Source organism: Prinia subflava, chromosome 17 (assembly GCF_021018805.1).
Source record: "Prinia subflava isolate CZ2003 ecotype Zambia chromosome 17, Cam_Psub_1.2, whole genome shotgun sequence".
Taxonomy (NCBI): Eukaryota; Metazoa; Chordata; class Aves; order Passeriformes; family Cisticolidae; genus Prinia; species Prinia subflava.
The window spans coordinates 12,298,387-12,318,504 of record NC_086263.1 but is presented as its reverse complement, the minus strand read 5'-3'; the positions used below and the strand labels follow the sequence as shown (position 1 = coordinate 12,318,504).

The 20,118-nt window shown below is 52.8% G+C and overlaps 1 protein-coding gene across 2 annotated transcripts; it reads right to left on the bottom strand.

Annotated features, from left to right (window-relative positions):
• Nucleotides 1–3,371: 3,371 nt before the first annotated feature.
• AMZ1 (archaelysin family metallopeptidase 1) lies at nt 3,372–19,264 on the bottom strand. 2 transcript variants are annotated; one of them, XM_063414588.1, is made up of 7 exons: nt 19,076–19,263; nt 11,257–11,571; nt 10,487–10,654; nt 9,496–9,624; nt 9,064–9,227; nt 7,490–7,666; nt 3,372–4,071 (listed from the first exon to the last, which is right to left on the bottom strand). In XM_063414588.1, exons 2-7 carry the CDS (start codon nt 11,558–11,560, stop codon nt 3,502–3,504), a joined length of 1,512 nt encoding a protein of 503 aa, XP_063270658.1. In that variant the 5' UTR covers nt 11,561–11,571; nt 19,076–19,263; the 3' UTR covers nt 3,372–3,501. The 2 variants fall into 2 exon arrangements, with proteins under 2 accessions (XP_063270658.1, XP_063270659.1); XM_063414589.1 differs by lacking the exon at nt 3,372–4,071 and adding an exon at nt 5,659–5,869 and having other exon boundaries at nt 19,076–19,264.
• Between the last annotated feature and the right edge of the window lie 854 nt (nt 19,265–20,118).

The window sequence follows — 20,118 nt, the reverse complement described above, 5'->3', positions numbered from 1 at the left end:
GGGGATTTTTACCAAAAGCAGCTTTCTCTTAAAGCCTCGATTTTGCACAGCAGAAGCAGACTTCAGTGAGAAGTATCATTTTTAGGGGAGAGAGGCAGTCACAGCCACTGTGTTAAATCACAAAGGGCTGGATCATGCTAAGGAAGTGTTTGAGGAAGGTGCTGCTTTTTTCTCTCCCACCCTCACAGGCTGTTGTAGTCAATTGCACCCCTAACTAGTAAAGAATATGGAATTCTTTGTTGTTTGGGGTTTTTTTTCCCCTCTGGGCAGTTGCTTTGTCTCCCCTCTCCCTTCAGCTACAGCAAGTCCTTGTTTTCAGAGTAGGAGTGGAATGTTCTGCTGCTTTTTCTTGGGAGAAGATATTTGTCTTTATGAGCTCGTAAAGCTATTAAAAGACTGTTTTTTACTATGTTCAGGATTAGACTTTGGAAGTTGCTTCAAAACAAGTGTCCTTGAGCTTGGGGCAGCAGGGTGTGGCTGAGCTGCTTTGGTGGTGCAGGGGGCACCACAGGACGGTGTGGGAGATGCTCTGAGCCACAGGAGTCAAACATGGATCTGTACCTGGACGCCAACAGCAGCTGCAGGGAGGAGGTGCTGGTTCTGCTGGGGGATCTCCTGAAGGTGGCTCCTTGCAGGATTCATCATCTGCCTGTCACCACAGGCAGGGGAACACAAGCAGTGCCTTCCAGGGCTGCCAGCCAGAGCCCTGGCCGTGCCCAGGGAGCTTGGGGTAGGCTGCTGGCACCGTGTCCCTCTGGGACCTGCTGTCCCTTCCCGAGTGCCCCGTCCCTTCCCCTGCCTGTCTCCTGCCAAAGGCTCTCCAGGCTGTGGCTGAGGTGCTGCCCAGGGAGCACCCAGGGAGCTGTTCTGGACCTCTGTAACCAACCCCAGGCTTGGCTGCTGCATTGCAAATGACTTCTGCCTGTTGGATTTATGTATAGAGCACCCCCCTCCTTCTGTCTGATGGCTGATCCACAGCTTGACCTTCGAAAGTGACTCCTAATTATCTCATCTGTATTTCTGTTTCATAGGTTACTCAGCAGCTTATTAGCTGCAAGTTATGTTCCCACACCTTTCCAAGCAGAAGGATCTCCCCAGGAAACTGCTGCTTAAAATGCAGGAAATCTTATTTAGGGGCTTACCTTCAATTTGGCCTACTAGTTATTCCTGTGTCAGCTGTCTTGTGCCCCTCCAACTCTGGTACGTGCAGAGAGGAGTGGGAACTGTGTCTCTGTGCTTTATTCCGGTTATAACCTTTATTTTCAGTGTACCCTTGGCCAGTGCTTTTGTTCTCAGTGACCCAGGCTGCCTCCAGTCCTTTCTCTGGTGTGGGCAAAGTGCTGCTCACAGAGCCCATGCTCAGCGTGCTGCTGCAGCACTGCAAACCTCCACGGGAATGCCTTGACATGAGCACGCCCTGCAGTGGAATATTGCAGGGATCCTCTCCTCCAGCTGCCGAGGGACTTCCAGGAGTTTTCAGCCCCTCTGTGCCCCTTGCCTGCGGCACTGCTGAGCTGCCCAGGTGAAGCTCTGGGCTGCAGCCTCATTCCTGCCTTACCTGGAGCACTCGTGGGCCAGCTGAGCAGGTCAGTGGTGGTGCAGGCAGTGCTGGTGTCAGAAATACCCAGTTTGGAGTCCCAGGAGCTCTTCAGCAGAAATCCCTGCCCTCACAGCAGCACTAAGGTTAAGCCAAGTGTCACAAGGAGTGTCCCATCTGTGACTCCAGCCAGCCCTTCTGTGCCACCCCACTCCTCTGCTGTCTTTGGAATTTTATGATGGAAAGCTGCCTCTGTTTCCTCAGGCAGGATTGTCACCCTGAGCCTCTTCCTGGAAAGTTTCTGAAGCTCAGCCTAATAACTCAGCACGGAATCAAGGAAGAGCAACCCAGGCTGAACAGAGAGCAACCTCTCGCTTAAAATAGTAAATGCGACAGGCAACAACTGAGCGAGTCCGGGGGCAGAACTGGGATTTGTAATTCGAGCGGGGTTTGTTTGGAAAGTTGCTCTGCTGGGAAGAATGTCCTGGATGAGAACGGCTGCGGCTGCCGGGAGAGGGCGGCAGCAGCGGCTCCGCTGCGCCCGCCCCGCTCCAGGCGCGCAGCCTGGAAAAACTTTTCCAGGAATTGCCGTCATCGGTCCCCAGGCCAAACTCCCTTTCTCTCCCGGAATGAATCATGCGGATGTGAAATGCTTGTGTTTCCAGAATCCAGCTGAATTTACTGCAAGAGAGTCTTTGCTGCTCACCTGCGTGTGTAAATCTCCGGCGTTTTTCCAGTGTCTTCCAGTTCTCCTCCTGCTTCCTGCTCCAGAATCGCACTGGTGGGATGGAGACCTCCAAGTGCACAGGGCAGGAGCTCCGGAAAGCCGAAGCTGTTCCCTGCTCGGAGGGAAACCTCCTCTCCCTTTTTCCGGCTGCACTGACCCCGATCCTACCTGCTGTGGGTTTAGGCGGAGTCTGGAGCGCGGCCGCTTTGCCGTGAGCTGAGGGAGCCTTACCAGGGGATGGAGAGGGCTCAGCTCCCTGGCAGGAGCAGAGAACCCATCGGCCTCGAGTTCTGGCTGTAAATATCCAGGAGGAACAGAGGAGCAGCGTGCCCTGGCCAGGGGAGGAGGGCTCTGCTGCTCCGGGTGCCAGCACAGCACCCAGCCCTGCTCCGTGGATGCCTTCGGGAGCAGGGGACAGGGAAGGGCCGGGGTGGTGGCTCCCCAAGGCACAAGGAGGAATGCACGTGTGGTTCCCCCTTTAACATTAACAATCGATGAGTCTGTGGATGTTCCCAAAGGTTTCCTGTCCTGTGCCAATCTGCAGAGGATGTGAGTAGTTCCAGCTCATGCTCCAAGCCTGGCTTTGTTTGAACTGAGGCAGCTCTGGAGATCCTCTTGAGGGTCTGCCAAGAGACAATTGTCAGAGTAACTCTGCTTTTTGGTGCAGCCCAGCTGCCAGGGATGTTTCTGCTTTACTCTGTGCCCATCTCCTCCATGTCCCCCAACTCTAATGAGAGTCCATCAGCCTGGATTGTGCTCCTGTGCTCAGCACAGCCTCCAGCTGATGGGGCAGGGAGCAGAGCACTCTGAGTGTTTGTGAGGGAGAGGAGGGAGAAATCTCATCTTGCCTGGGACTGATGTGCTAAGCAGAGAAGAGGGAGCTGCCCTGGTTTAATTTGCATGTTTGTTCAGATGGCCCAAGCTCCTGTGTGAGCATGTTCAGCCTTTAGTGGGGTCCTGGCTGACCTCTTCCTGGCCAACTCCACACCAAGAAAATATAAGCACCCACATGGGACTTGAGGTGGATGTGGAGTGATGGTGTCATTTAGACGAGCACAGGAAAAACCCTTAGAGAAGAACTAATCACATCAAAACTGTGTTTAGCAATCTCAGAAAACAAAACCTTTTATTCCTGGGGGAGTTGCTGTTTCTCTGAGACAGCAACAGCTTGGGGTGAGGAAGGCTGGAAGCTTTCTGGGCAGTGATGTGAGCAAAGCTGGCCCAAGGCAGCCCCAGCCTAATTGTCCTCCCACCGCCAGCGGTGAGGGGATGATTCCCCTTTGGACAGTTTTCTGGAACTCAGCTTCCTCCTCAAGGAGGAAAATTTGTCTCCAAGGACTTTGCGCAGGCCGGTGCTGTCCCTAGCAAAGGGCAGGTCCTTCCTCATGGCAGGCAGCTGGCCTGTGAACATCTCCCACTTGGCCAGGGCATCCACGCTCTCATCCACCCGCGCCAGCTCCTCCTCAGAGACGTTCCTCTCCAGGGCGGCGATGCACATCTCCAGCCACAGCTCGTAGTCCTTGATGGTGTCGGTGGCCCTGCCGTGCCCGGGGAGGCGGGGCTGGCTCTGTGCCTCGGGCAGGGAGCCGGGCTGCTCGTCCTGCTCCAGCTCCGGGCCCAGGGACAGCCCCTGGCTGCAGGTGTCGGGGGTCAGCGCCTCGGACAGCGAGCTCACGGCCTCCGAGTCGTTCTCGCAGCACAGCCCCGAGTCGGAGCTGAGCGGGGCCGTGTCCTCGCAGGCTGACAGCTCTGCGGGCTCCTGCCTGGGCCATGTGGACAGCACGGTCTGTGTCCAAGCGTACAGCTTCTGTGGTGAGAACAGAAAGGGTTCCTTGTGGAGGGTGAGGGACACCAGTTACACCTTTCCCAGTGTTGGCCAGGTAAACCTGTTTATCTCGGGTGGCTCAGCTGCAGGTGCCACGGTCCTCTCTGCCAGACAGTGGGTTCAGACAACTCCTGCTGACCCCACAAAGCAGGAGCTCTCTCTTGTCCCATTCTCTTGGACTGTGGCACATGCCTCCAGTCAGATGTGGACTTTATCTGCCCTGTTATTGAAGGTGGTAGGAGAAAACTGCACCACACACTCCCTGTGTGAATGTGGTCTCCAGGAGAGGCAAACCAACGCCTCTCCAGAGGAAACTGTGTCATTATAAAAACCCCTGAGGTGCTGGTGAAGAATTGTGTTTCATCGTGCTGTGGTAGGGTGTGTTTTATTCCCAAGCATAGCTCTTCCCCTCCCGAGCTGAACTGAGCAAGAGGGAAGGCTGGCTCTAGGAAAGAATTAATGAAAATATCTGAGACTATTCCCTCTTTAAATATTAAATGCCACCATAAGGCATATAACAGGTTGCTCCTGGCACATTTGTTCCTTATGCTTTAGGGAATGAACCACAATACTCCAGTCATCCATCCCTGGGTAAAAGGTGATCTCATCTGCCTTGTTTCCAGTGTTGGGGGTTTTTTTGTGTGTGTTTTTCAGTTTTTCACACTCCTGTGGCCTATTTCACCTTTACTCTCTGTAGCTCCCAGTGATCCATTTGCAAAGCCCCCAGTTGCTCAGCAGTGACAGGATTAGCCTGGGCTGTCCCCGTGGTGTCCCAGGCACCGAGCTGGATCCGTCCCTGCTCAGCTCAGGGGGAGCTGCAGTGTTTGAGGAGCAGGCAGGAGATTCCAGCCCTGTGGAGCTCCCTTCTCTCCCAGCCCCCTGCTGCTCCCTCCCCCTTCCCTCCTCTATTGCTCTCTCCAGGCAAGTGACAGAAAGGATAAAGAGCTCAAATTGAGTGGGTGGGAGAAATCGGCCCTGCTTCTCATTTCAGTCTGAGCATGGAGCCTGGGGGAAGAACCTCACACAGGAATAAAATGGACTCTTTCAGCTTAGCTAATCCACCCTGCCCCCTCCCTCTGGGGCAAGAAAAATTGTAAAGGGACAACTTTTCTCCTGCCTCGTCCCACCTCCAGTGGCCCTTCCCTCCCTCGGGGTTTATCCAACAAAGGCAGTGCCAGGAGCTGCAGTGGGAGCTGGGCTGGTGAAGGGGACAGCAAAGGCACCAGAAAGCTGCAAACAGCCCATGATTCTGTAATGGCTCTAAATTCCCAGGAATAGTGAGTCTGGGAAGGAATCCCAATTGCTGCTTAGCTCAATTCCCAAGAAGAAAAAAGGCTGTGGAGATGTGGATTTTCCAACAGTACCTTTGGGTTACTCAAGGCAAAGAAAGGGGATGCCCTACTCAGGATCACTACCTGAATTCCCAGAATCTCTTCAGCCTCTCTCACCCTTTGGGTGACTTATTCATTTGAACTTTGGGTGGGTTTGAAGGGCTGCAGCCTCTTATGTTCTCCTGTTTAACCAGGAAGGGATGAGCTTTGTGTGGGTTTTGTTTACCTGCAGGAGTGAGCAGCTGGAGTGGATGTCCACCCCAATGATGTCACTAAGGCCTGCTGTGTGTGTGTGTGGCCCTGCAAACTCACCCAGCCACCACATGAGGACAGCCTGGGATGCTGCACAGGCAGCAGGTGGAGATGTGGAAGTGTTGATGGTGGTGGGGAAACACCAGGACAATTAACTCGCTTTCGTATTTCAAGATGACTCACGCAGGAATAAGCATCTGGAATAGAGAATGGAGGGTGGCTCTGAGTGCAGCTCAGATAAATGAGTTGAGGGGCTCTTTCTGCTGTATAAGGACTGGTTTCCTGCCCCTCGTGCTCCTCTGCCCCGAGCCGTGTCTCAGTTGCAGATCTGAGCAGTGTTACCTGCTGCTGCCGAGGCACAGCTTGGTTCTGGCATTTCCTGTGGTAATTATGAGTGTCTGAAGCTGTTTTGTGGCAGGTGGGGATCTGTGATAGTTTTCCAAGAGGAAGTGTGACTTCAGACTTACACTTAACGTGCTTGGCAAGTTAACTTTGCTCTCTGATATTATCTTGAAATGCTTTCTGCTCTCTTCTGTCAGATTCCTTAACTATTTAATTCATCTCTGGCATTTATGTCTCCTCTCAACGTTATGGCAAAGCCTCTTACAGAGATTATCACAGCTCTCTTACACCAGCTTGTACTGTATCTAGCAGAGCTTTGCCTTCTGGAGGAAGCAGATGTGACATTTGGCAAGTGCATCATTCCTTCACGTTTGTGTTCCCTGTCACCAGAGGGTGCTGAGCCAATCACAGAATTTGCTGCAGGTGTAAAGGCAAAAGTGTTTCTAGAAAAGATTCATGCAGGTGGCAGTTCTCTTCTAGAAAGCACTGGCTGGATGCTGACAGGCTGGGTGTTTAAATAAAGCAGATTTTATTCTTCTGGTGGTTTGGGCAATTTAGGGACAGAAATAGGGACCAAACGCCCAGAGAAGGGTCTGGCAGCTGCACAGATAAGTAGGAAAACCACCAAAAATGTGTGTTTGCCCAAACTCTTTGCCATGCCTCTGTGTATCTGATTGCACACTGAATGAAACTGGAGGCACCTCCTTTCTCATTCTGCTCGTACCTTGTTACAAATACAACCCACAGACTTTGAAATAGGCAGCCATAGAAAATCCTGCCTCAGAACATGATGTGTGTCAGACAGGAATGACAACCAGAGAGAAGATGAGTGCTGGGTGAGAATGGGGACATTATTTCTATCCCACCAACCATTTGTCTACAGAATCTTGTTTTTTAGACAGCAAAAGTAGGAAACCCTTTCAAAGGCTAAGGGTGTGTTAGCACTGTTCCTGATCTGTCTAAATGTGGTGTTAGCAGGGGTATGGGTAGGAGAGAAGAGACAGAAGATGAGTCTGGGACCCTCCACGTATTGGGGGTAATAATTTGGGATCCTTTCTCATAAATTTACACAGAGGAACTGCACCAAAGCACACACATAATGTTTCCTCCCTGTTCCCAGCAGCCCCAGAGAGGCAAAAATCCAGGGTGGCACAGGAAAGGGTGTAGCTGCTGCTCCTGCTTGCAATCTGCCTGCCTTCCCCACCTCGTTTTTGGGAGCAGGAAAGTGTGGTTGGACTGTGGCAGTGTCCCTTGGGAAGAGCCAAAAGCCCTGGGGCTTGTGCAAAGTGCTTTGCTGGTCGGAGCCTGTGCAGAGCACCCTGTGTTCAGGTGTGAGCTGCAGCCTCAGCACCTGAGAGCTCCTGAGAGCTCCTGAGAGCTCCTGAGCTCTCCTGCCCTCCCCACGCTGCTGCAGCACCCTCAGTGCTGGGGTTTGGGCTGGGCCAGCCCTGCTGCAGGGGGGATTTGGGGCTCACCCTGTAGCGCTCGATGAGTTTGAAGCCCACGACGTGCTGCAGCTTCCTCAGGCAGATGGGGCAGGGCTCCAGGGGCCGCAGCAGCGCCTCGTCCAGGCTCAGGGCGCCCTGCATGATGCACTGCAGCCAGCGGCACGTCCCCAGCCCCATCAGCTGGCAGATCTCGTGGCAGGTCACCTTTCAGGGAAGCAAAGATCCCCAGTCATTCCTGTTCCTGATGCCCCCTCCCCTTCCTCCTCTGCTGTTGCACCTTCCCTGCTCCCTGGCAGCCTGACCAAGCTCCTGCTCACTCCTCCAGCCCAGGCTTTTCCAAGGTGACAGGAGAACCCTGCTGCCTCTCCCCAGCTCCGTGTTCGTGTTGTGGGGAAGGAGGGGTGGGTGTGGGTGAGGCAGCCCTGTAGGCAGCGTGTTGGGAGCTGTGGGGCAATGCTGCTGCTCTTCCCCAAGGACAGTGTGGTGTTTGGAGGGTTTTTTGTGGTTTTAAGGAGGGAAAACAGTCCCACAGGGACTCAAAAAGAGCAGCACAGCCTGTGAGAGAAATGTGCAAGGAGCTGTTGGCAATAACAGATCTGGGTCCTTCCAGAACAGACTCCATGAACATTTCTGCCAAAGTAAAAAACTGAGCTGGAGTCAGCTGGCCAAGCATGACTGCCTTGGGAACTGGCAACCGGGGAAAGGCTGAGGATGGAGGATTCCTCTCCTCCTCCCATTGCAACTCAATATCATTTGAAATTCTTACAGGAAGAGACCTCAAACTAGAAAAAAACAGGGGAGCAAAGGGAAATGGCTTTGGAGGGGCTGGTGTGGCTGCTCTGTGTGGGCCAGCATTGGGAGGAACACTGGGAGCAGAGCTGGAATGTGGCAGATGTTGGGATGAGAGAGGACAGCACTCATGAAGAGGATGTGTTGGAGGTGAGGGAGGTTTAAAGGCATCAGCATATCAGCAGATGTGCAAATTAGGCTGAGATATTGTCCCCATCTGTCCCTGTAACAGGTGTGGCACAGGGACCCCTCCCCGTACAGATATCAGTGTCTGAGGAGGACAGTCACCCTTTGCAGCTGCCCATTATTTACACACAGCTCCACCAGATATTCTGATTGACCTCCAAACCCTGTACCAGCCCTGCTGATCAGTGCCTGATACGAAAAATACTCAGGATTACCCAAGCACGAGCCTGGGAGCTGGGCAGGGTTGTTTCAGTGGCACTCCATGACACAGCCTGGTTTAGTGGAATTAGCCCTGCTCATTGTAGGGGTTTGGGACAAGATGGTCTTTAAGGTCCCCTCCAACCCAGACCATTCTGTGATTCTGAGGCAAGTCCTGTAGCCTCCCCATAACTGATGTTGTCATTTTCTCTGTGAGGGGTGAGGAGAGTAGGAGTTGTCCATGCAGTGCTCTAAAATCCAAGCTCCTTCTGTCTGAATTCAGCCTGGGCGTAGCTGTGATTGCCTGTGCTTCTCTGGGAGCAGGCTCATGGCTGCTTCCCTGGGCTGAGGCATGGATCAGGCCCTGGCCTGACACATTTAACCCTCCCCAGGGAGAAACACGGGGTGCAGGAGGCTGCTGGTCCTACCTTGCAGCACTGGACCATCTCCTGGGCGCTGAACTGCAGGCTGCGGTCTCTGCCCTCCCTGCTGGCCTCACACAGCTCCTCCTTCTGCGTGCCTGGGTTCAAACTGCTGCAGCCAGCCTGGGGGAAATCCCCAGAAAACCTGGCAAAGCTGCAGACTCCCACTTCTGTGAAGAGAGAGGAGTACCAGTCAGGCATCTGCCCTTTTCCAACTCTCTCACCTTAGGCTGCACAAAAATACAGCTGTGGGAGCACAGTCCAGCTGAGCACACAGGGGGTGCTGAGACCCACTCCCCAAAAGGTTTGTGTCACCTCTGTCTGGATCAGGAGCCCTGATCCCCCTAATTTCACATTGCAAAAACCTAGTTCCTCTTGCCAGGGAATAACATGTTAAGGATAAGATTTGGCTAGATCACCGTGGGACACCAATCCCACCTTGTCCTGGCAGGAATTTGCTGAATGTGAAGCTCCAGGTCTCACATGGATAAAGGTCCAGCAGGGTAAGTCCAAGGACACACAGGGCATCCATGGGCTTGTTGTTCTTCAGGAAATTCAGGATCCCATCTGGACAAATACAAGAGAGATGTTCATTTAAATGAAGAGTCCCTGGAAGGCACAGAGACAGAATTTCTGCTGCTGGTGGGGAGGAGGATGTAATCCAAGCCCACAGGCAGGCAGAGCTGCTGGATTCATCATCTCAGGTGGAGAGCCATGGCTGTGCAGCCCATCCCTCAAATCAAACACTTGACTTTGGAAGTGGTGCTGAGCACAGAGTTAAAGCAAAGCAGAGATGCAGGTGAATTCAGTACTAACCCATGGAAATGAGCACCTGGGAGCAGAATTTCCCTACAGGCATATCAGAGCTGAGCTGGAGCAGCCCCAGGGCTGCAGGGCTGGGTCTGTGCTGAGCACGTGCTGCCTGTGGTACCAGCAAACATCTCAGTCCAGGTGGATGTTTGTGCAGTGTGAGTTTGGCAGCTGGCAAACCCAGTCCCTCGGGGAACTGTGCGACACTTGAACCCTAATTTCCTATCATGAAAGGCCTGTGAGTTCCCCCCTGCACCACCCAGGCCAGAAATTACTTTGGCTCTGGACAGGGGATGGGAGAACTCGGATTGCACCAAATCAACAGAGCCTCCCTGCAGAGCTGATCCCATCGCTTTGCAGAGCTGGACCTAAACATAATGGCACTGAAAAATACAAACAGCAGAGGAAAATATGATGAAAGTCGCTTTGTTTTTTATTCCTGTTTCCAGCCTCAAAGCTCTGTGCTTTCCATGGGAACAGGATTTCTCCCTTTTCCCTCCCTTCCTCATCCCCTCCCAGCTCAGGCAGCGAAGGGCTGTGTCAGGCATTTCCCAGGGGTGAGTTCGTGCCCGTGTGCCAGGCTGCTGCCTCCGTGGGTCCCTGTGCCAGCCCTGCTCACCTGCGTGCAGCTGCACCCTGTCCGAGCCGCGGCTGTGGCGGAAGCAGCAGTGGATGGAGGAGACGGGGATGGAGGGAAGGCACTTCACACGCAGGCCCAGGAAGAAAGACTCCACACAGCTCTGGAGGGAATCCAGCAGCGAGAGCCCAGCAGGCCCCTCAATTAAATCTGGGGAGAGAAGCTCTGTTACCAGTCCCTTAAAGCCAGGGTGAGCATTAGGGTCTGAAGGGTTTTTGCAGCAACTGGGGAGAGGCAGGCTGGTTTGTTCTGGGGTTACTTCCTTACTCTGGGATGTGGTGGACACCTCTGGATGGTTATGGATATAGAGGAGAAGAGGGAGCTCTTTCTGAGAGGTTGCCCAAGGCATTAGTGTGCTCTCATTAGCAGAGCAGACGTGCTGGAAGGTTGGCTCCTGTTTAAGTTGTGCAGAATGATTAACGTGGGAACGGGTGGCTGTGTTTAATGAACCAGCAGAGACAGACCTCCAGAAATGCTGGTTTTTCCAGCGTTGTTTCATACTTTGATATACATATATGCATAAATTCAGAGCAAGCCTCACCCAGGGGCACACATACCATTTATATGGCACGTCTACCACCACAGCCTGTGACTCTGGACTGGGGGCATGTCAGAGCCTTGCCTGCCACACTTGTCTTTGCTGTGACCATTGCATCTTCAGGCAAGTCCTTACAGGAGGGCATTAGAAGCACTCAACACTGCTGAGACACCTCTGTGCCTCTCCAGGCAGCTCAGCAGAGATCCCCCATTACCTATAGGCTGCAGGTAGATGTGCTTCCGACAGAAGCTCTGCTTCCTCCTCAGCACGGCGCGGTAGAAGGTCTCGAAGTCCTCGGGGGCGTCGGGGTGGCTGAGCAGCCAGTCGAAGGCGGTGCGGATGAGCAGCGTGCAGAACAGCGTGCGCCGCGGGTTGTAGGCCTCGGACAGGAAGAGCTTCTCGGCGCTGGAGAAGGCCTTGGCGTAGAGCTCCTGCAGCGCGGGGTCGGTGGAGATGAGCGCGTCCTTGAGCGCGCGCGGCCCGAAGCTGAACTCCTGCGCGTGTCTGCACTGCAGCATGGCGGGGCCGCCTGTGACAGGGGACACGGCTGTCACACACGGTGTCTTTGGGCCTTGGGGATTTCAGCCTGCTGGTGTTAGCGTAGGAAAACATAGAACCACACCAAGGCGATCATATGCGGTTCTTTATTTGAGCGCGCGGGGGCACAGGGGCATGCAATGCCCAAGTCTTGTGCCCCAAGAATACAGAGTTGATTTGTGATTTTTATAGTTTCAAATGATACATATGTTAACTAACCTCCACCCCTAGATATTGGTTATCCTATTAGTTACTGTCTTAAATCATACCTACGCTCTACCCTGTGTTGTACTTGATTTGGTTAAAACGATGCTTCTCAATTATCTCCTGGGCTGGAGTCATACTTAAACAATAGTATGAGGCTGGTTGCAGAAGCTGACGCTTGTTCCAAAGCTAGCTGTGTAAAGTTCAGGTGTAAAGTTAAAGTTCATGCATCTTCTACCTTCCCCCAACTACCCGCAGTTAGCTTAAACAGAAATTATTATTTTAACTCTCCACTATCACTGGTAGCCGCCGACTCCTTTCCCGAGGGAAACGTTTCTTAGGAAAGCTTCTTCCCAAAGCAGTCCTGGCAAAACAACTCTCTTTTCCCAAAACGACCTTCCCCAGTAGTGTAGTACCTGAAGTCCCTGCCCACCACGTGGGAGAGCCACACTCAATTCTCTCTGAGAACCAGAAAGGCAAACACCACCTGGAGAAGATCCTTTTGCCGAGATCCCAAAGCAATCCTGGCAAAACAACTCTCCTTTCCCAAAAGCCCCGGTAAGATGGGAAATATCTCCGAGTGTTGTGCAACTGGTTGCACTGGACCTTGTAGGATGTGGAAAGGTGGTGCTCCTGTTTGCCTGGGATAAACCACACTCCTTGGAACAGGTCCATGTCAGGAGCAAAGAGGCTGATAATTGTCTGTCTATCAGAAGCCTAAACGTCTGATTCACCCAACACCAGTGAGAGCAGCTGTTCTCTGGTGATTTCCTCTAACACTCTTTAATCCTAGGTGTTATCCAGGGCTCCTGCTGGCTGCCAGTGCTGCTGTCAGGCTGCAGGGTCTGGGGAGGTTTGCCCAGCCAAGGTGGGCCGTGCAGTGCTGGTGGTGCCTCCCTCCAGGACACGCTCGGGCCCATTGCCATCGTGTCCCTTTGTGAACAGCTCCATGTCACTCTGTGTTAGCATCAGCAACGCTGGGGGTGAGGTCAAGTGGTAAATTAAGAGCAAATGAAAGCCTGCAGCACAAAGAAATTGATTTGGAACATCCTGGAAATTCCTCTCTGGGGTCCTTTCTAAGTCAAGCACCCATTTCCCAAAGCACTTGGGGATGTGCCAGTGAACACCTTGGGAAGAGGGAAGAAAAAGAGGAAACAAAGCACAGCCCCCGTGACTAATCTGTGTCTGGATTTTTCCTTTCTGTGAGGAGACCATGCCAAGCAGAACTGGAGCATTTTGCAGCAGTGCTTTGGGCTTTTTGCCTACTACAGGTAAGTGCTCCACCTGTTCATAGCAGAATGAGAAATTCAGGGGATGGATATATGCACAAAAGCCCAGGGTTTCTAGGAATAAGTGTTACCTTCTTCTAGGCAATTTCATGGTAACTTAAAAGGAGCCAGAAAAGCCTTCTGGGTGGACACCAAATGCATCAGCTGCTGACCATCACTGCTTTAGCAGCAGCATTCAATCACAGAAAAAAAAATAAAAAAGATTAAATATTTTCAGGAGGAACTGGTTAAGTCTATAATTTAAGTAGGTCTTCAGCCTAGTTCTGCCAGGTAAGTGGCATTCAGTGGCCCCTGAGGACAGCAATATGATTAAGATAATTCAATATTTAAAAAAAGTACTACCAAAATGAGCCAAAGCCTCTCCTCAGTTATGCAGAGGTGGTTTGCACTAAGTGGCAGCCCATTAAAATTAACACTGCATTCCTTCTCATCTGACCCTTGGGAAGAGCTGTGTATGTTTTGGTAGTCCTTAAAAGGGCTCGTTTAGTGTGATCTTTTCTGTCTCTAAGGGTGTGTAGCTTGAAGAGGGAGTGGATGAGTTTTCTTTCATTTTTGCAAGCTTTGTATTTCCCTTGCATTAAAGGCTGACAGCAGGTGGCACGGGGAGATCTGAAGTGGTACAAGGGTCCTAATCCAGTGAAAGTTTAGAAAAAAAAAAATCTGTGATATTTTCTCAGCTCTTTTTACTGCCCAAAATTGCCCAAATTGCTCCAGCTGGTTTTCACAGGGAGCAGCAAGAGTTTGAGTGAGGTTTCTCTGCATGGTGACCCAACTCTCTACACTTCTGACTTGCCTCCAGATTTGGGAGGACAAAGGGAGAGTCTGACCCCAGCAGGTCATCAGGGGTTTTGCCTTGCATTAGGGTGAAGATTGGCATTTTCCTAATGGACGAGATTTCACTTGTCCTGCACAACCTTTAATTACAAGCATCCTTTTCCTGGTGATTGCAGAACTTTCACTGGGAAACTCTTAGCAATATTCAACCCCCCAAGGATGTGATGCTGTGAGCTGCTGCCTGCCTAGTGCAAGTCAAGAAAGAGACTTTGCACTTGGACCAGGCTGAGATTGATGTTCTTGAGGCTGATCATGTTAAAGGAGCTGAATTTTAAAATTTCTGGAAGCATGAGCTGCCTTCATTAACGTTTCAGGCAATAACTGGAGTGTCAGTGTGGGGAGGAGGAGCTGGTTAGAAAATGAATGGATTTTTCTCTGCTAAATGGGAAGCAGCAAAGAGTGGATGTATGTGACAGCAAATACAATGAGTGCACAGTCTTGCAGTAAGTGTTCCCCCCAGGGTCCCTCGTGGAATATATTGTGGGCCCAAAGCTGTGGGATAGACATTGTTTCCCTAGACCTCCTAAAAGGGGACATTCACACAGCTCCAGACATTCCCAGCTGTGACCATGGGTGTTTTGTGATGTTCCCCACGCCCAGGGGTGCCCATGACAAAGCTTTGGTGGTTCAAAAGCTCGGGCACAGGGATGCATCTGCAGGAATTCAGTCTGGGGTGACTGTGCCTTCTTCTCCTGGAGGGTCTGGCTCTGCCTCCAGCAGAGCAGCAGCAGCCCATGACACTCTCCAAGTCCAAGACAATTCCTTCTCTTTAGTAACCTTTTCTAAAATACTTCATTGGAGAAAATTAATGCTTCAGAAAAATTTATGGACGAACTTTAGTGGTTGGAAAAAGGAGCTCTTTTACAGCATAAGCCATAGTAGGTGTTATTTGTCTGATATCTGAATATGGTGTTTCATTAACTGAAGCAGAGCAACAAGGCTTTCTCATTTTTAGCTGTTGTGCTGAGGGTTCCTGGTGTAACTCCCTGAGGCAGCCCTCGGGGAGAATGGCACTTTGGCTTGGGTAGTTTCTTTCCCAACTCAGTTTTTAAGATGCTGAGGTGAGGATGAAGAAGTGGAAGCACCTATGCATCCTTCTGCCCTTCAGGTACTTCAGAAGGAGATGTCCTGCCTTTAAGGAAGCTGATTTGGGTTAAAAATTTGTTAAATGACGTTTGTTAAAAAGCTTGTTAAATGACAAGCTGTAGGACCTGACCAGCAATTCCTGGGGAGGAGAAAGTAACTCCTTTTGTTTAAAAGACCAATAATTTGTAGTTGCACTTAAGAAAAAGCTTTAAATAAAATAATAGTTTAGAGATCTGCTGCAAGTGAAGACACTCCCCACATCCACTCCTCAGCCATTTTTTACTTTACCATTAGGAAAACATCCTGTCCCAATACACATTTTGTCCTTCTGCCTCACAGCCATTTGCCAATATTGTGATTTTTCCTAAAGCAGGAGCGGCTGTGTTGAACTGTAAGAAGTCCATGGAGGGTGGACCTGATGACCTTGGAGGTCTTTTCCAACCTCAGTGATTCCGTGATACGAAGGAGCAGTGCCTGTGCTCTGGCACCTGCAGGATCCGGGGGAAGGGAAGGAGCCTGTGCTGGGAATCTCATCCAGTCCGTGTTGAATCTCCTCTTTTTCTCTGTTATTTGCATATTTCGTTCCATTCATCATCACCTCTACACAGTGCAGAGGAGGCACAAAGAAGCCAAAGGTTTTGGCACTTGGCTCCTTGTCTGCCCCTGGAAAAACAGCTTTTTCCAAGGATTATGTTGTAGGACCCCCAGTTTGGCCTTTCTGCTTGTGCTGCTCCACAAGGCAGGAGCTCCAACACACTCCCTGAGTCTGGATTTCAGCACCACTCAGAGCTTCAGATCAGACTGGGCACATTACACAAATCTGTTTGCCATGGAATCTGACAGGTTTTGTTATCATGGTGGGTGTTTTTACAAGGAATGCCCCAAAATCCAGGCTCAGCCTGTGACACCTGAGCAGTCTGTACACTCCCTTTCCCACAGTGACCTGTTAATGTGCTTCATGTGCAATTCAGGTTACTCATAAATAATTCTCTTTGCGAATCAGACACGTATAAATTATTCTCTGTAATTGAAAATTACCTATGAATTATTCTGTTTGTAATTCATAGTTATGTCATTTATTCTCTAATATATTGACATTGCTTTCTTGGATAGATTTGCCTGGGGCTGACAGTGACAGGGTGATTCTCAAAGGCCAAGGCAATATCATACAGTGAGTTTATTTGGGATATTCTGATAGGACAGGGATGGTCTTGTGTGCAGAATTCCATGTACAGGTTCAGAGAGGGCACTCAGTGCATTATGGATTTACTTGCTGTTGTACAGAATTTGACCCTAACATTGCAGAGATTGTAATTTTTTTAAGCTGATCACTTTAAAGTTATTTATTTTATAAGCCAACTTGTAAGTAATTTCTAGCTCTGACTCTCCCATAGGCACTGCAGATGCACAAAGAAGATTCCCTCTGTTCCCTTCCCCTCTCAGCTCTTGTGAAGTATTTGGAGGCAAACTGACTTAACCCAGCTCTTTGGATGTCAGAGGGACATTAGCAGGGTCTCTTAACGCTGATTAATTACCTCTGTTAGGTGCTGTACTGTAAACAGGCAGTGATAGTGCAGAAAATCCATCGCCAGTCAACAGAAAGGAAAAGCCCAGAGCAAACATAACGAGCGATAACTAATTATCAACACATGCTCCAGTTGCTTAATAGCTCCTTCCCTGAGATTTGCACTTGGTGTCTGCTACTGCTGCTCCAAGATCAGCCTCTGCTTCCCAGTGCTTCCCAGTATTGCACCAGTGACAGCCTGGGAGCAATTTTCTCTATTTATTTGTTGACATATATAAAAAGAGGTTTTCTTGATGGAGCAGCTCTGCTCCAAATTAAATTCTCCCTGGTCCAGCTCCTTCCTCGAGGAGCTCAGCACAGCCCCAGGCTTTGCCTGCAGAGTAGGCTCAGCTCGTGGGGTCACACCAAATCTGTTAGGCCAGGCTCAGACCTGGTTTTGAGATACTCAGCAGTTTTCAGAGTCGATGCCCTCTGCCCACACAGAAAATCCACCCTGGACCTGCTCAGCCCTCTGCCTGCACCCCCACGGAGCTCTGGCGTTCTCTTGGCATTAAGTGGCCACAAAGCACCGAGTCAGATCTGTGTCCCAGCCCACAAACTCAGATAAAGCCTTCTGGCCTCAGTGCCAGATCCCAGCAATATTTGTGTGTGATGTCTCCAGAAGATGTCTGTGGCTCAGAGACAGATGGTTTCAACAAGAGTCATTCCTGGTGCTGTGGAGACCTTCAGGGATTCACAGGAGCATTTAGCAGGAGAATCTGCCTGTCCTATTGGAACTGTGATTGATGAGTTCCTGCTGCAAGACTCACTCCTGGAAGTTTATCCTCCCAGGAATCTGCCTCATTAATTACCTTGGACTGCTGGGCAAGTTAGATGGACAACTCAACGATAGGCAAAAAAGGTTTGTGAGGTGAAAGACAAGGTTTGTGAAGGTCATTAAATACCTAAGATGGAGGCAGATGCTTCCTTTTGCCCTTATTTAAATATTTTTATTTAAGTGTTCTTAAGTATTTAGGAACACATACACGGCCACTTTGCCCCTGATTTTGTTTTATGTTAAAGCCTGCTCTCTCAACACACTGTGCTTTATTTCAATACGTACTGAGGACAATATGTACTGAGGACATTATTCCTCGTTTCAGCATTCTCTTCTACAGAATTTATTTATTCTACGCTCGTACAAAGCTCTACCCTGTTTTTCAGTGCTGCTACTTGAGGCTTTCTAAGTGCCACACAAACATTCATGAACTTCTCTGTGCTACCCTCCACAAAGTAAGCTGGCAGTATGTGCCTTTCCCCCTCCTCCCCCTCATCACCCATTTATTCACCATTTCCAGAGTTTTCTCTGATCATTTTGGCCTGGTTCAGCTGCCTGCGATGCCTTTCCCCTGCACACGTGTGATGAAGGGCTGGCTGTGCTCTCCTTCCCTGGCTCTGACATGAAATCATCCTGCACAATCCCGGTGTGCGTGCTGTGCACTTGCTAACCAGAGACCCCGGAGCAGCATCTATCAGAGCTGTACAACAAACACAGCACTGCGGAGACACCCGAGCTCTAATCACTCACAGCTCCAGGCACTTTGCTCTTCATCAGACTCGTCTAGACAGACTAAATGGTCTCTGCGAGACAGCCCCGGTGTCAGCCAGGGAAAGGCTGCGTTTTCCATACGGATGAACTCCCGAGCAGGTACGGCTGAGGGTGGCTGCTCCCGGGAGCAGGGGCGGTGTAAAAGTGCCTCATCCCGCGGTGAAAAGGGAACGCGGCGCCTCCTCCTCCCAACACACCGAGTGCTTGTCAAGCGGTGCCGCCAGCTCTGGGGTGTTTGCGGGCATTTCGCAGCCAAGGAGAAGGAAGGGGCTCTAAGGTGTTACTACAGCCGGCGTGTCCGAAGGGACAGCGACAGAGCCAAACCCGCGGCTTCAGGGCAGGCTGGCCCCTGAGAGCAGCCGGCGCTGCCAGCCGGAGGCTTGCTGCGTCCGAGGCATGTTCTGGAAGGGCTGCAGAAGCAGGTGCTGCTCCTGGGACACCTGAGCACCCCCGGCCCCGCTGATGTGGAAAAGGGGCTGTTGATGCTGGTCCCCCGTGCGAGAATCACTCGGGTGGGCGTGCAGGGAGGGAACGAGTCCCCCAGCACTCTGGGACGATGCACCAAGCACGAACAAAACCCCCGGGAGGGTGCAGGACCCCCGGAGCCCGTGGGAAAGATGGGGAGATGCCCCGAGCGCGGTCCCCGGCGCCCGGAGGGGGATGCCCTAAAGCGTGACCCGCCGCCGCCGCGGGAGGATGCCCCGAGCACGGCCACCATGGCCCGCGGAGCGATGCCGTCGCCGGGAAAGCGCTGCCCATGACCCCAGGAGATGCCCCGAGCGCGGCCACCCTCACCCGCGGAGCGGTGCCCGCTCCCCCGGCGGCGATGCCCGACACCCCCGGAGATGCTCCGGTCCGCCGGGGGGTCCCGCCGCACCCCGGGACTGCCCGGACCCCCCTGACCGTGCCCTCCCCCGAGGAGGAGACCCCGCCGCCCCCCGATGTCCCCGGGGGGACAGGACAGACTCACCGCCCGCCGGGCCGGGGCTGCGGAGGCCGGGAGGAGCGGCAGGGCCGGGGCACCCGGCTCGGGGCTGGCGAGGCGGAGCGGAGCCCGGCAGCGGCGGCGGCAGGAGGAGCGGCAGCAGCAGGAGGAGGAGGAGGAGGGGGAGGAGGAGGAGGAAGAAAAGGGGGAGCAAAGGGGGGCCCGGCCCCGCCGCCGGGAGCCCGCGGGATTCGCCGAGCGGAGGCAGAGCCGCCTCCTGCAGCGCCCGGGGCAACCGCGGGGGGCGCCCGCGGGGAGGGACACGGGGACAGGACACGGGGACGGGGACAGGGACAGGACACGGGGACAGGGACAGGACACGGGGGGCGGGAGGGACACGGGGCGGAAGGAGGGAGGGACACGGGGACAGGACACGGGGACGGGGACAGGGACAGGACACGGGAACAGGGACGGGACACGGGGACGGGGACAGGACACGGGGACAGGGACGGGACACGGGAACAGGGATGGGACACGGGGCGGAAGGAGGGAGGGACACGGGGACAGGGACGGGGTGCAGGAGGGACACGGAGTGGAGAGACAGGACACGGGGCAGGGGGACACGGGGAGAGAGGACAGGACAGGGGATGTGGGAAGGGCACGGGGTGCGGGGACAGGACACGGGGTGCGGGGACAGGACACGGGGTGCGGGGCAGGACACGGGGTGCGGGAAGCGCACAGTGCTTTGGGAAGCGCACAGTGCTTTGGGAAGCGCACAGTGCTTTGGGAAGCGCACACTGCTTTGGGAAGCACACACTGCTTTGGGAAGAGCACTCCCGCAGGAGCCCGGGGCCGGGCAGCGGGCGGTGCCGCGGGGGGAGCCTTTAATCCGTGCCCTGCCGAGGGCCGGGCCGGGAGCGGCTGGCGGGGACCGGCTGTGCCCGGGGCTGGTGCCATCCCCGCCCTGCCAGCAGTGTTTGTGTTCGCCCTGATGCCTCGCTCACAGCATTGCTCCCACATGACCTGGATGCATTTCTGTGTCCCACGATGCCCTTTCATTCGGGACTATTATCTGTTAAAGGTTAATT

Excerpts from the sequence above, each read along its gene's own strand:
- AMZ1 (XM_063414588.1), bottom strand. The coding sequence starts at position 11,560 with ATGCTGCAGTGCAGACACGCGCAGGAGTTCAGCTTCGGGCCGCGCGCG. Across the intron at positions 9,228-9,495 it reads CAAATTCCTGCCAGGACAAG|AAGTGGGAGTCTGCAGCTTT; the intron begins GTGGGATTGGTG and ends CTCTCTTCACAG. Across the intron at positions 7,667-9,063 it reads AGATGGTCCAGTGCTGCAAG|GTGACCTGCCACGAGATCTG; the intron begins GTAGGACCAGCA and ends CTTCCCTGAAAG.